Source organism: Lepisma saccharinum, chromosome 1 (assembly GCF_977018435.1).
Source record: "Lepisma saccharinum chromosome 1, izLepSacc3.1, whole genome shotgun sequence".
NCBI lineage: Eukaryota > Metazoa > Arthropoda > Insecta > Zygentoma > Lepismatidae > Lepisma > Lepisma saccharinum.
The window spans coordinates 34,086,612-34,099,330 of NC_139229.1; the positions used below are offsets into that span (position 1 = coordinate 34,086,612).

Sequence of the window (12,719 nt, forward strand, 5' to 3'; positions counted from 1 at the left end):
CTTTTGTAGGTCTACTGGTTAATTTTTAATTGCAGTCTAGACTCTAGTATCTATAACTTTTAATCCGAGAGTAGCTATAGAGTTCATGTCACATAATGTAGTCTGCGCTATTTGCACTACGTTCTGGAGCGGTGAACAGTGTGCTGTATGGCAGTGTGGGATTTAACGGGTGGGGGTAGTCCCGTCATCAGAGATTTCCCTGTGGAAAAGGATGCAGCCTTGTTGTCATAAGATCATAAGATATAACAAACAACCTAGGTTAGAACGTACGTTCTAAGGTACCGGTACGTAGAACCGCAAGGCAATTTGCTCGGCGTTTCCTTTGGTAGGGGAATTTGAACATTTCGTTGCCACATTCATAGCCCAAGGGGAGGATAAGACAACAGAAACATAGGCCGTGTCCGAAAGGTGCAAGATCATACTTGAAGCTATCATCCTCCGAGAATGGTCTCGCAGTTCAGTCTTGAAGCCTTGGACTGGAAGAGAAAATCTTTCGAATTGCACTTCGACTGCAGCGCCAAATAAGAGTACGACCACTAGATAAAACTAAGAACACATTGTTTTCACCATAGAAATCACAACAATTTTAGAAAGTTCTTGTAGTTACATTTTCACACATTAGTAGAACTACAACCAACATTTGGCTACTTTCTGCTTTCATGATTTCAAACAAATGAACATCAAGTATTGAAGCCTGCAACCTCACGTGCTCCGTGCTGGGGTCTCATTGCTCGTTTCGAACTGCACTAAGTGACGTCACTTACGACAAGATCGTACTTCAAGACTAATTTTTGGACCTTCCGGACAGCCATACGGAGCAGGTATTTCACATGGCGAGCGGAAAATAATTTACCATTTAAAAGCTTGAATAGCTGATTAGTTTGCCATTTCAAAGGACTCTTGCAACAGCACGGTCAGTCGCCAGGTTTTCACGAAACAAAAGTTTGTCAGTTGTACGTCAACAACTTGTGATGGGGTGTGTAATTTACTACCAGCTTATTCTTAAAAGATAACATTATGAAGGCAGTCTTTGCACCGTTCGAAAGCCCTCTAAGCAGTGCACATTGACCAGACGACGACAACAGCTACGGATCAAACTAATCGTTCCTTCTGTGGATCTTCCCTTTGCTCCACTGCAGAACTGACAACGGAAGATATATTAACTCGCTTATAGAATTAAGCTCCCCTTTCTTCCTCGGCTGTACGAAGTGTTCGGCAAACTTGAACCAAATCTTCCGTCACCTGTGACTTCACTTCGCCGTCTCTCTACGCAATCAATCACCTGGGAGGTAAAGTCTCTTGCTCCTTTGTCAGAGCTGGAGAAAATTGCTTTGTGATTTAATCATCCATAAGGCACATCTGATCTTCAGACGGTTGGTATATTTCATGCTTGATTCTAAGTAGTAACAATATGGGTCATGTGCTTACATTTGAGATGTGCATTTGATTGTTTTGGGGGCAAATTTGAATATATATACACAGTGTATACACAACATATACAGATATATTGTAAGTATGCATATTGTTTTCTATGTATTAATAATATACATACCCTTATGTGTCATATTAAGTTTTTAATATATAGTAGTAATTTCCGTATATATACCGTATTTCTTCGAAGCTAAGTTTAGTTGTTGAAAATTTAGTTGCGCCTTGGCGTCTTGGATTTCAGTATATATGTATAAATATATATCACGGTATTAGTACGAGGGTCACTATTTATATTTTGAGCCTAACAATGAAAAAACAGGAATTTGGCATTGAAAACTGCTTTATTGTTTTTGGAAGTATTCTCCTTTATGGTCAATACCTTTTGCATTCGTTCGAATCATTTGTCAAAGCAGTTTTTCCAATCTTCTTAAGACACCTCCATAATATGGTTTCTGAATGCATCAACGGCGTCTTCCGCCGACGAAAATCGTTGTCCACGCAATTTATTCTTGACATTCGGGAACAAGAAAAAGTCATTGGGAGCCAAATCAGGACTGTGCGGCGGATGACCCATCAATTCGATTTTTTGACTGTTCATAAAGTCGGTTGTTAGACGAGATGTGTGACAACTGGCATTGTCTTGATGAAGAATGATCCGACGGCGTTTGTTTGTTTTCCGTATTTGACCGAAGACCTCTGGCAAACAAATTGTTGTGTACCATTCAGAGTTGACCGTTCTACGTTCCTCTAAAGGCACAGTTGCCACATGACCAGTTTTCCCGAAAAAACAGGCGACCATTTGTTTCGATGTGCTTCGAGCGCGAACAACTTTTGTTGGATTGGGTTTATCTTGAAACACCCATACAGTCGACTGCTGTTTACGTTCCGGCTCATATTCATATATCCATGATTCGTCACCTGCTACAATCTTATATACGTCTTTTGAAGCACCACGATTGTATTTATTGAGCATTTGTTTGCACCAATTGACGCGAGCGAGCGTCTTTTTGAGTTTTTGTCAAATTGTTTGGGATCCAACGAGAACATACCTTTCTCACAGCTAAATGATCATGTAATATTTTATATATGCTGGTGGAACTAATGCCTATGGTTGCCTCAATCTCACAGTATGTCAGATGACGATATTGCAGTATTAGGTTTTTGCACAGCATCAATGTTTTCTTGAACAACAACTGATTTTGGACGACCTTCGCGAATCTCGTCGGTGAGCGAATGGCGGCCATGATTAAATTCGTTATACCAGCGTTTCACAGTGGCAAAGGATGGGGCTTCATAGCCAAATGTGGAAGTAATTTGATCGATGCACTCTTGTCTTGATAATCCACATCGAAAATCGATAAAATCATCGCACGAAAATGTTCACGAGTTAATTCCATTTTATTGTTGTCGCGCAATCTCCAAGGCAACATAAACAACACAAATCAAGCTATTGACAAAACATTTGAAGTACGTTATGGTCAATAATGCCCGACGATTCCGTGCAAACGTCAAATCGCGCCTAACTTCAATCAGTGTTGCCAAGGCTCAAAATATAAATAGTGGCCCTCGTATAATGTATTGTAAAAAAAAAAATGGTAAATGTAAATGCTAGGGGCAATGGTAAATGTAACAATAATGTAAATATAATACAAGGCATTGTTCTATTGTACTGATAGTTAAGCAACAATTTTCTTACAGTTTCTGTGCAATTAAATATGAGACTTAACTCTGTTGATTAAACTTAAGTACCCTTAAAATACTTTCTCAGATTTGTAGCTATAAGTGAAAAAGTTTGTGTCACGGGTGGGACAGACGAAACACTGCCTATTCACTTAATAAGAAATTTATTTAAAGTTCTGTGAATCGTCAAATGATGAAAAATAAATTATTTAAGACAAAGAGAGAGGGTAATTGACCTTTGAATATTCTAGTGGAGTTGAAGGGAAAATGTAACAGTTAAAGGATAAATTAATTGTCTTTTTGGTGTCACGGGTGGGACACGATAGAAAACACAAGTAAACCAGAAAGTTAAAATAAACGAATAAATAATAAATAAAACTCCTTCTACTTTAATTACGTAAAATACTTGAATTTTTATCCAAAAGACAATTTTAGATTGTTCACTCACAAGATAGGATAAAGTTACAGCATTGCATTAAATTTAATTTTGAAAATTGAGGTTCAGGGGCACTTTGACATCGAATGCCCTCCCCCCCACACACATACGTATATACCAGCCTCATACATGTATAATTTGAAAGTATCAATAAAGAAGGAGGAAAAGAAAAACGGGGAATGAGGCCTTTCCTATGGCGGAGTGGTAGGGTTGTCGTCTTGTAATCAAGAAGTCCCGGTTCGATTTCCGGTGGAAGCACAGTGGTTCGGATCCCACTTTAAACTGTAAGTCCAGTCCCGATTAGCCTTACTGTGCATAACGTGGACTAAAACATCCTGGTTTATTTTAAAGGCACCAGGGTATTAAGCGCATATCCCTGAATGTATGTGGATGTATGTTGGGCGTCTTCAGGGGTTCCCCTCTTTGTCTCGTATTTATGTCTGATGGTTTGTTTTCAAGTAACGCGTGTCGCTTTGGTCTGAAAGCTAGCTCAAAATCAAGAGAAAAGAACAAGAACAAATTCTGCATACTTACCATTTTTCTTGTAAAATATAACTTCCAACTTCAGCTCAGTCTTGCACTCCAAAGACTTTTCGATCTGAAGTTTGTGGTCCTCGTTCGTCTCCGGGCCGTACAAGAACTTGCACGCACAGCCTTTCTGCATGATCTGCGCCCGCATGAAGCCAGTGAGTTCACAGAACCCATCGGAGCAGTACACGATCGGGTAGAGGGTGGGGACTTGAGCGTTTCCAAGGACAAAGTTGCTGTCTGTAAAAAGAGGAAAGGAGTTCATTTAGTATTGCATGATACACACAAGTACAAAATCAAAACTTGTTTACTTAGTTGGGAATTATAAATCCAACAGAGATGAGCACAATTAACTAACGGTTTTAATATAGCAGAAATAAAACAAACACGTTTCACTAGAGCAGTGATTCCCGAAGTGTGCGCCAATATTCCAATATTTTCGCTGAAATGACACCCACTTGTTAGTCTGCACATGGTTTTAGAATCTGACCATATCGCATCAATCCAAATATGTGCTTATTTACTACTTTTTACATGTAAAATGTTTCTGAATTTGAAATATGTGTTTATTTTTTTAACTCAAGGCAAGCAACCTAACCACACTGAGCGTTGCAAGTGCTGGATAGGCCTACATTCTGACTTGGGCGTCGCAGAAAAGTCTTGAAACGCTACGGGCGCCGTGAAAGGGAAAAAATCGGGAACCACTGCATTAGAGCATATTATGTAAATATAATAAATTCTACACTTCTTGGAGATTAATTCAAGAAACAGAAATATTTAATCTGTACACTTGGAGTGTACGAACACACTAAACGGACAAAAACCAGAAGCAACGTTTTTAATTCGTCACCTTGTGATGCTACACAGAATTGGAGTCCTTTTCTGAAGTTTATCACACGTTTCAAGACATCCTTCCCAATACTAGGGCCAACCAGATGGCGTACTGGTATCTTCGTTGCCTTGTAATCCAGGAGTCCCGGGTCCGATACGCAGTGGAGGTACACAGTAGTTAGGATCCCACATTAAACTGTAGGCCCAGTCCCGATTAGCCTATCTGTGCATAAAGTGGACTTGAAAGAAAATATCCTGCTCCTTCCCAATGCTCTCAACTGCTTTCTCGATAAGACTCCCATGCTGTGTAGCATTCCTCATTCGAAATCATTACACAACTAAGTAAATAAAGCTTTCTAGAGTGGCGCTACAGAAAAAAATCAGCCAATACAGCCCTTCCTTCGTGGCCGTTGAACATCGGAAAACACGAGGAAACAGAAGAAAGGGAGAAATTTTTCATCTTCACTTTCTCCACGGATTCTGCCTGATCATTGAGGGAGGGGAGGGGGATGATGAACGACCTCGTTAAGATCTTCATGCACGCTTCCCTCAACTACCTTGGTGTTTGCCGACTTTTCCTTGTCTCTGATAAACCACCCCGGATCCCATTTATCACGGCGTGGTATCCCAGTGCAACCCCACAAATGACCCGGTGGATTTCACAAGAACAGGATTTGTAAGAGCTAAAAAGAATACCACGAGATAAATTCATTGAGTCACTTTGTTCGAAACTGGAACAAACTTGTACCGATTAGATTCTTCACATCGTGTTCAATCCGAGTTTCCTCACTATAAATAATTACTTTAATCTTCTGACGTACCTACACGTCACTGCTCCTATAGCGGCGAGCAAGAAACTCAGAAAGGTGCAAAGTCCTTGCTCAGGTTGTAGTAAAACGAAAGCTTAATATCAACCTTAGGGCGGAGTCGTCCAAAATGGGGACACTAACATATTTTGGCCTACCAAAAACAAGTTCTCAACGAAAAACATGTTGCAAACCTTCTCTTTTCCATGTAGGTCCTAGACTATCAGAAAACAGAAGAATTTATCCACGAATCGAATACCAAATCTATGCGCTAGTGTTGCAGTATGCAAACAGAATATACTGGGTGAGTCTTTTAAAAGAGGCCCCGTGGAAAATGTGATCCTTGCTTGTAGGCAACCCTGGTACACCGAAGAGAAGAGCGGGGCAGAGAACAGTCCAGGATATGTCATGTCATGTCATGTTGTCGAATATGCTTGGCACCGATAACCCGCTCTTCTCTTCGGTGTACCAAGGTTGCCTACATGCAAGGAGCGCATTTTCCACGGGGCCTCTTTTAAAAGACTCATCCAGTATATATCAAACAACTAAGCACACCTAATCGAGTACACAAATGCACATTTTCTGATATCAGTTGCTTTCCTCTTCATTAGTAATGAACCTATTTACAGTTTCTGACTCAGGTAATTAAACAAACTGACGGACGTTATTATACATAACATGAAATAAAAACTGTAACTATTAAATTACATATAAGATTTTTTTGTTTCAATAGTTTACAATATAAACACAAAATGTAATGTAAATAATACACTCTACAATGCAATTTTATGAAATTTATTAAATCACTTTGCGTTTCATGTCAGTCATGGACTAATTGGTCTGTTGCTTGTCCATGGTTTTGTAACTTAAAGTTACCGTTTAATCGTTTGATGGCGCTCAGAACTTCCACATTCTCTGTTACAGAAGCTATGGGTTGATCTTGTTCAAGTGCTTAATATCTCCATATTGCGACACTGTCGTTTCACGTTCTAGTGATACATTAACCTTACCGCCAGTACGTCATTGAGCATAGCAAACTTAAACTATCACATTGGTGACAGATCGGGGTTGCTTCAATTAATATCTGCGTCGATATTTATACTATTTACTTGGTGACCCCTGTCGCCTCGTTGACCTGAAGATCGCCTGAATGTTGACAACTGGATTATTCTGTAGTTATAGCTAATAGCGGTGGCGCCGAGAGTTACGACCTCTAGGGGAGGAAGTGCTGCGCGCACCTCGTTCTACAGGCTGCTGCGTTTCTTATCGCGCTGGATTGGTCGCTTCCCCGCTCCCCACTTCCCTTGCCAGCATGTAGAACGCCCGCCGTAAGACTGGAAGAGAGCTATAGGATGATATATTCTGGTTGGTCCATCCACTTGGTCCACCGAGTAATAAGTGTGACGTCACCAGCGAGAGATTATGATGCAATTGGAAACTAAATTCGGAGTAGATTAAATAATAGACCAATAATAGATTGTCTGCGAGAGGCAGTTTAAACGCTTTATAAATTGAAATTTGTTTGTTACATGAAAAAGCATTTAGTACTGTTGTGTAGAGAAAGTCTTCAAGTTTACCACCTCCGCTTTCGTTTGTCTTCGTGACGTCAGCATCACGTGAGCACCCTTGACGTAAGTCGAGCAGTATGGCCGCTAGCCAGGGGAGAAGGCTTTCTGCATGATTGAATTTTCAAAAACCAATTCTGATACTATCGTGCAGCGTCGTTTTAGAACACGGTATGGTAAACAACCACCCACAAGACAGTCAATCTACGATTGGAGAAAGACATTTGAGGAAACTGGTAGCCTGCGTGAGGGTAGAACTGGATCATCGAATTATATTTGCCGTGCTACAAAAGGGTCACGCATAGAACACTCCTTACTTACCAATGTAAACTTCAGGGCGCACTCTTCAAACCACGTAAGTATTTCAGCCCTATTATTAAAACTCTTCTATCTGTAAAACTTTAAAAGTGTGTATTTCTTTTAGGCTAAACCTGCACTTCTTGAAGCTTTCCTGGCGGCGGATGATGAAGTATTCTCGGGATATCAACCAGGTGATTTCCGGATAGATTCCCAGCTTTCTACAGCTAACGTCACTCATCTTCAGGGGTTGACACTTTATCCGGAAATCACGTGGTTGATATCCTGAGAAGACCTCTTCATCATCAATGAAATAATAGACGATCAATTAATTCAAAATGAAACGGACACGAAGCGTTAACGCTGAGGGCTTTACAATCTGTCGAGATAAAATTTCAGCAAATCCACACTTTGTCTCCATGTCTTCGGAATTCATTGCCCAGGCCGAAATTCGAACTCGTGACCCCTGGCGTCGTAGCGCGCTGTGCTAATCATGAGGTAGATGCGGGGAATGACTGACAAAGAGAATTAAAGTATACTCTGTCTCATCTATCTCTGGAACAAGGCCGCACATAGCGGCAGAAAAGGGGAGGAGAATCGGATGGGCAGAGCGAAGCATTGCACGCTGCTGCGAAGGCTGGTAACTGCAGTCGCTTCCCCCTTCACGCAATCCCATTCCCTCTGACGTGTTCATGGATGGGACAGTCTGGCGCCATTACTTTCACAGAGACTTGTATTGATTTGCTTGCTCCCGAGATAGCTGGGACAGAGTATAGTAGGGGAGAAACACACACACACAGAGAGAGAGAGAGAGAGAGAGAGAGAGAGAGAGAGAGAGAGCCGTGGTGGTTCAGTCCGTAGGTCATCTGAGTGCCACGCGTAAGACCCGGGTTACACTCACAGGGTGGGGATTTCAGCATGAAACACTTTTTCACCAATGTTCTGCATTCACCCAGCCTCTAGATATCTGGAGGCAACCCTGAGGAAAATGAAGCCACAGCGTGCTGCTGATCACATACCCTCAGGTTCAAACCAAGACTCAGGCTATTGACTCGATACAAAACGGTCAAATTGGCCAATAACATTAAAAAAAAAAACTCTGTGCTTATAATCTCAACATTCCCAGGTTTATGTGAAGAACTAAAGCCATCAACAATAAAGTTGCATTGTTGATAGGAGTGTTCCAGACATATTGCATGTGTTAACGTTCATGGCAAACTATTGGAGCTTCTAAAAGACTAGTGGCTAAAATTGTGCCTTACCTCGTATACATAGAGAACAAACAGAAAAAAGTCGCAAGAGCTTAGGTCAGTTGTGGTTAACCAAGAGAGGTAGACAATTTATACAAAATATTTTGCAAAATACAAATATTATAAAATGGATGCAATGCTTTCGGGGATCTCTGAGAAAATTTAAAAGGACCCCTTCAGAATGTTTGACTCAGGAAGCAATATCCTGTCAGAGGTGATTAAGAAAAGAACTTCGGTTACATCGTAATCTTTACCCGGAAGCAGTGAAATGTACTTATAATAAAAACTGAGCAAACAACATCTTCTCTCCCGTCTTCTCATCAAGCAGCTGCCACTTGTAATTAATTCCTGTTCCAGATGCCAACACGGTGCTCAACTTTCAGCCTGAAGGTACACAGATCCACATTTTCTCCCCTTCTTTATGGAAACTATCGTTATAAATCCGAGAGAGGAATTTCAAACTTCTATGCAGTTTTCTGAAAAAACATTATCTTGGAAAGCAGTCTAGGAATTTTCTTTCTAAATTTCTCATCCATCCGAACAGACGTTTTCGAAATGTAATGCTGGCCGCGGACGGCTAAAAGTGTCGATTTCAAATGAACTAGGTATTTTGGAAACAGGCTGTCGACAATTTGTTCAAATTTACAATACTTTAGGCGTGTGTGTGTGTGTGTAAAAAAAAAAGTGAGTGGTGCCCGAGTCAGCCGGCAACCACACCGAAAGTCTCAGACCTCGCCTGAGACACTAATGCACTCTCCAAATACATTATAGCCCCATGTTTGGTCCTTTGCCTAGGCGTAGTCTTCCCCTCATAATAGATCCAGTCTAGCCGGATTTCTCCCTCGGGGAAACCTCCATTTCATGCAGGCATGCTCTAGTAACGAACTACCTACAGGATATCTGGTATCATGCTTCCTGGTTTATAGTCTTGATAAAGAAGACTTTTACCGAGTGTAGAAATTAGGAAACTTCCGTGTAAAAACCAAACAAGCTGGGAAAAACCTCGGCCGCATCTTGAATTAGCATGAGTTTCATCTAGATTCTAGTGTGCTAGAACCCTCACGTTAGAAGGGGGAGGGGGGAACTTCGCACATCCTAATGGTTCAATCCTAGGAGAGAGGATGATATCGGGAATTTAGGAAAAAGGTGCAGGTTCAGCCCGAAGGCCATCAGGAAATTTCTAAGTGTTAGTAGGACATACACATTCCGACTGACAACCGTAATTTTGACAAAAAGCCGAACGAAGATTAATTTTGATACACAGGCCGAAAAGTTAGCCGGATCGAAGATTTAAAAAGACGTCTGTGTAAAAGGAGGAGAAGTCATTGTCAGGTCAAGTCCGTTGGGCGACATCTCGTCTGCTTCTCCGGGCATCGGCGCTTCAGTTTCGGGTCCTGGCGTTGGGCAGCATTGGCCTCTCTTAATTTACGGATCGGTGACTTCACGCCAGAGACCGATTCGTGTTGCACTCCTAACCGGGGGAACCATACTTGATGCCCATGTGCCTGCCTATACCCCTTAGGTCAACTTCCGAGTCGAGGTAATTATCATCCGAGGATGACACGACAAACACATGGTCCCCGGTGTCCCTCCCGCTAGGCACGTAGGAATGTGGCGCTGTCGGGGGTCACCACTCCCCAACATACTTTGGGTGAATCAGCCATTTTGAGGGCCACCAACCCGGCCGGATCTGATCAGCTTCTGCTGCCTTTCTCCTCCTCATCCCTGCTTTTGCCCAGGTCTACGCGCTCCCTCCTCCGCAGGATGAGCATTGGAGTCGTCGTTGCTAAAGTAACTTCCCCTCTCGCGACATCCTCGTTCTTGCGTTCTTCCTGGTCTTATTTTTCACCACTAGGGCTTGTGCCGGGCGCTCGGAGGTGAAGCAAGCCGCAGCGGGAGTTGATACCTTACCCTAGGTTGCACTGTTTGGTCCCTAATGTGGCATTCGTCTTCCTAGTTTATCCTCCCGCCACAAAGCACTTGGTCCTGAAAATGTCTTTGTGTTCGGTGGGGGAGAACTTGGCTCGGTGCTTCCAGACCCATGAAGAGCTTTCAGCACTAGCGGTGTTCATTTTTCCTTTAAAAGGACACCTTGAGTTCCTCCACGAGCGTTGGTTGCACGCCACCCGGGAGGTGTTTAAGGTCCGCACAGCAGCAACCAGGGAACGACCTACTCTTAGCTTTCCCCGTTGGAGAAAGGAACTTCGGAGTCGTCTCGTCCAGCAGACAGACGGGAACATACGTCCGGGTACGTGAGTCGTGTGTCGAGCTGTGCGTTTTGTTTTCACTGTTAGGTATCCACGCACGCGCTCCCCCCTCCCCCTACGTTCGCTGTGGGGATGGAAGTGGCTGCCTCCCACCGGCTCCTATCCTGAAAAATCGTCGTCGTTCTCGCTGCCTGCGGTGTGGTACTGGACTCGGTCATGTTCTCTATGTAAGCTGTCACTCTTGCCCTTCCAAAGCTCCCTTCCCAAAATTTGATGGAGAGCATGTCCAACGCTGGCACTTGGAGCCACCAGTCCATCGACGTCATACTTCAGGCGTGTTGTGCGTCGTGCTGAAGTTATCCTTGAGATATATCGATTGATTTGTTGTTTTAAGTCCACTTTATGCACAGTAAGGCTAATCGGGACTGGATCTACAGTTTAAAGTGGGATCCGAACCACTATGTGTCTCCACCGGGAATCGAACCCGTGACCCCTTGGTTACAAGGCGAGAACGCAACCACTGCGTCATCGGAGAGGTATCCTTGAGATAGCGAGGGGGAACCAGAGGTAGATTACTATTACCGGTATACTATTTACTGGAAAAGCTTTGCAGATTTCTTTAGAAGGTGTTAAGGTAAAGGTAAAAGGTAAAGTTCCCCGTGCTTATAGCACTGTGCCATGAAGGTACATTTTGGGAATGTGGGGATAGAGCCAAACACATTCTCGATCTCTGTGATCAGCACCACGCTCCGGCCGCCTTTATCCCCAGGCACCCATTGATTCGATGCTCTTTATGCGGACACAAGACCGAAAAAATTCCGACCTTAGATCACCCACCCTGGGAATCGAACCCAGATCTCCCGCGTGGAAGTCAGACGTCTTACCGACTTTTTTTTTTCTTTTTAAATTTTCTTTATTGAAATTAGCTACTTCTTACACAGATTTTACATTTGGACGTCAATTTCAAAGGATCACATGTAGGAAATTTGCATACAAGGCTTTACAGGTTATCTGATCATTGTGATAATATTGTTCATTGGCATAGAATTTGAATGACAGTTTTTGTACATGAGGTTGGTTGCCAAGCACATAATAGACATAATGTCCTATGAGAAATTGCACTGCACGTGTTCTTGTGAGAGGAAAATACTGAAACTCTGGAGTTAATATATGGTTCACCGTGAAGTCATTCGGAGAGCGGCGGCATATGATTCCAAGTAACTTCTTAAGGTGTTTCCAATGTTCCACGACTGTCACACATGTCGTCAGTCGATGCACTAAGGTGTCGTCCTGTACACATTTGGTACAATGGGAGTTGTCTGCCATAAGGTATCTCTGCAATCGTACTCTAGTGACGATAGCATCGTGTACAGTTAAGTACCATATGGAGCGCACTCGAGTGGGGAGGTGGGTCGCCGATATGTTTCTCCACACGATGTTCCAGCGCACACTGGGGAATAATGGGACAATACGCGGAATATGTTTCATCCGGTTTTGCAGCATTTTTGATAGAGATTTGACTGTTATATCAGAAGGATCCACACTTGGAAGGAGCATCAACATGTAACAAATTTCCACTATGGTTGTTCGTAAATAGAGAAATTTAGTGGGTATAACACCTGGGTAAATTGGGGCACATAGTTCCACTTCATCCAGCATGGAGCGTAGCACACGAGCCGTAATGCTAT

At 42.7% G+C, this 12,719-nt stretch overlaps 1 protein-coding gene across 1 annotated transcript in view; it reads right to left on the bottom strand.

Moving 5' to 3' along the window:
- The window catches only part of Elk (Eag-like K[+] channel), a 647,431-nt gene that overhangs the window by 256,660 nt on the left and 378,052 nt on the right, over nucleotides 1-12,719 (bottom strand). The window contains exon 3 of the mRNA XM_083125217.1: nucleotides 4,082-4,315. Within this exon, the coding sequence (XP_082981343.1) occupies nucleotides 4,082-4,315 (234 nt within the window). The remainder of the gene's footprint in view (nucleotides 1-4,081; nucleotides 4,316-12,719) is intronic.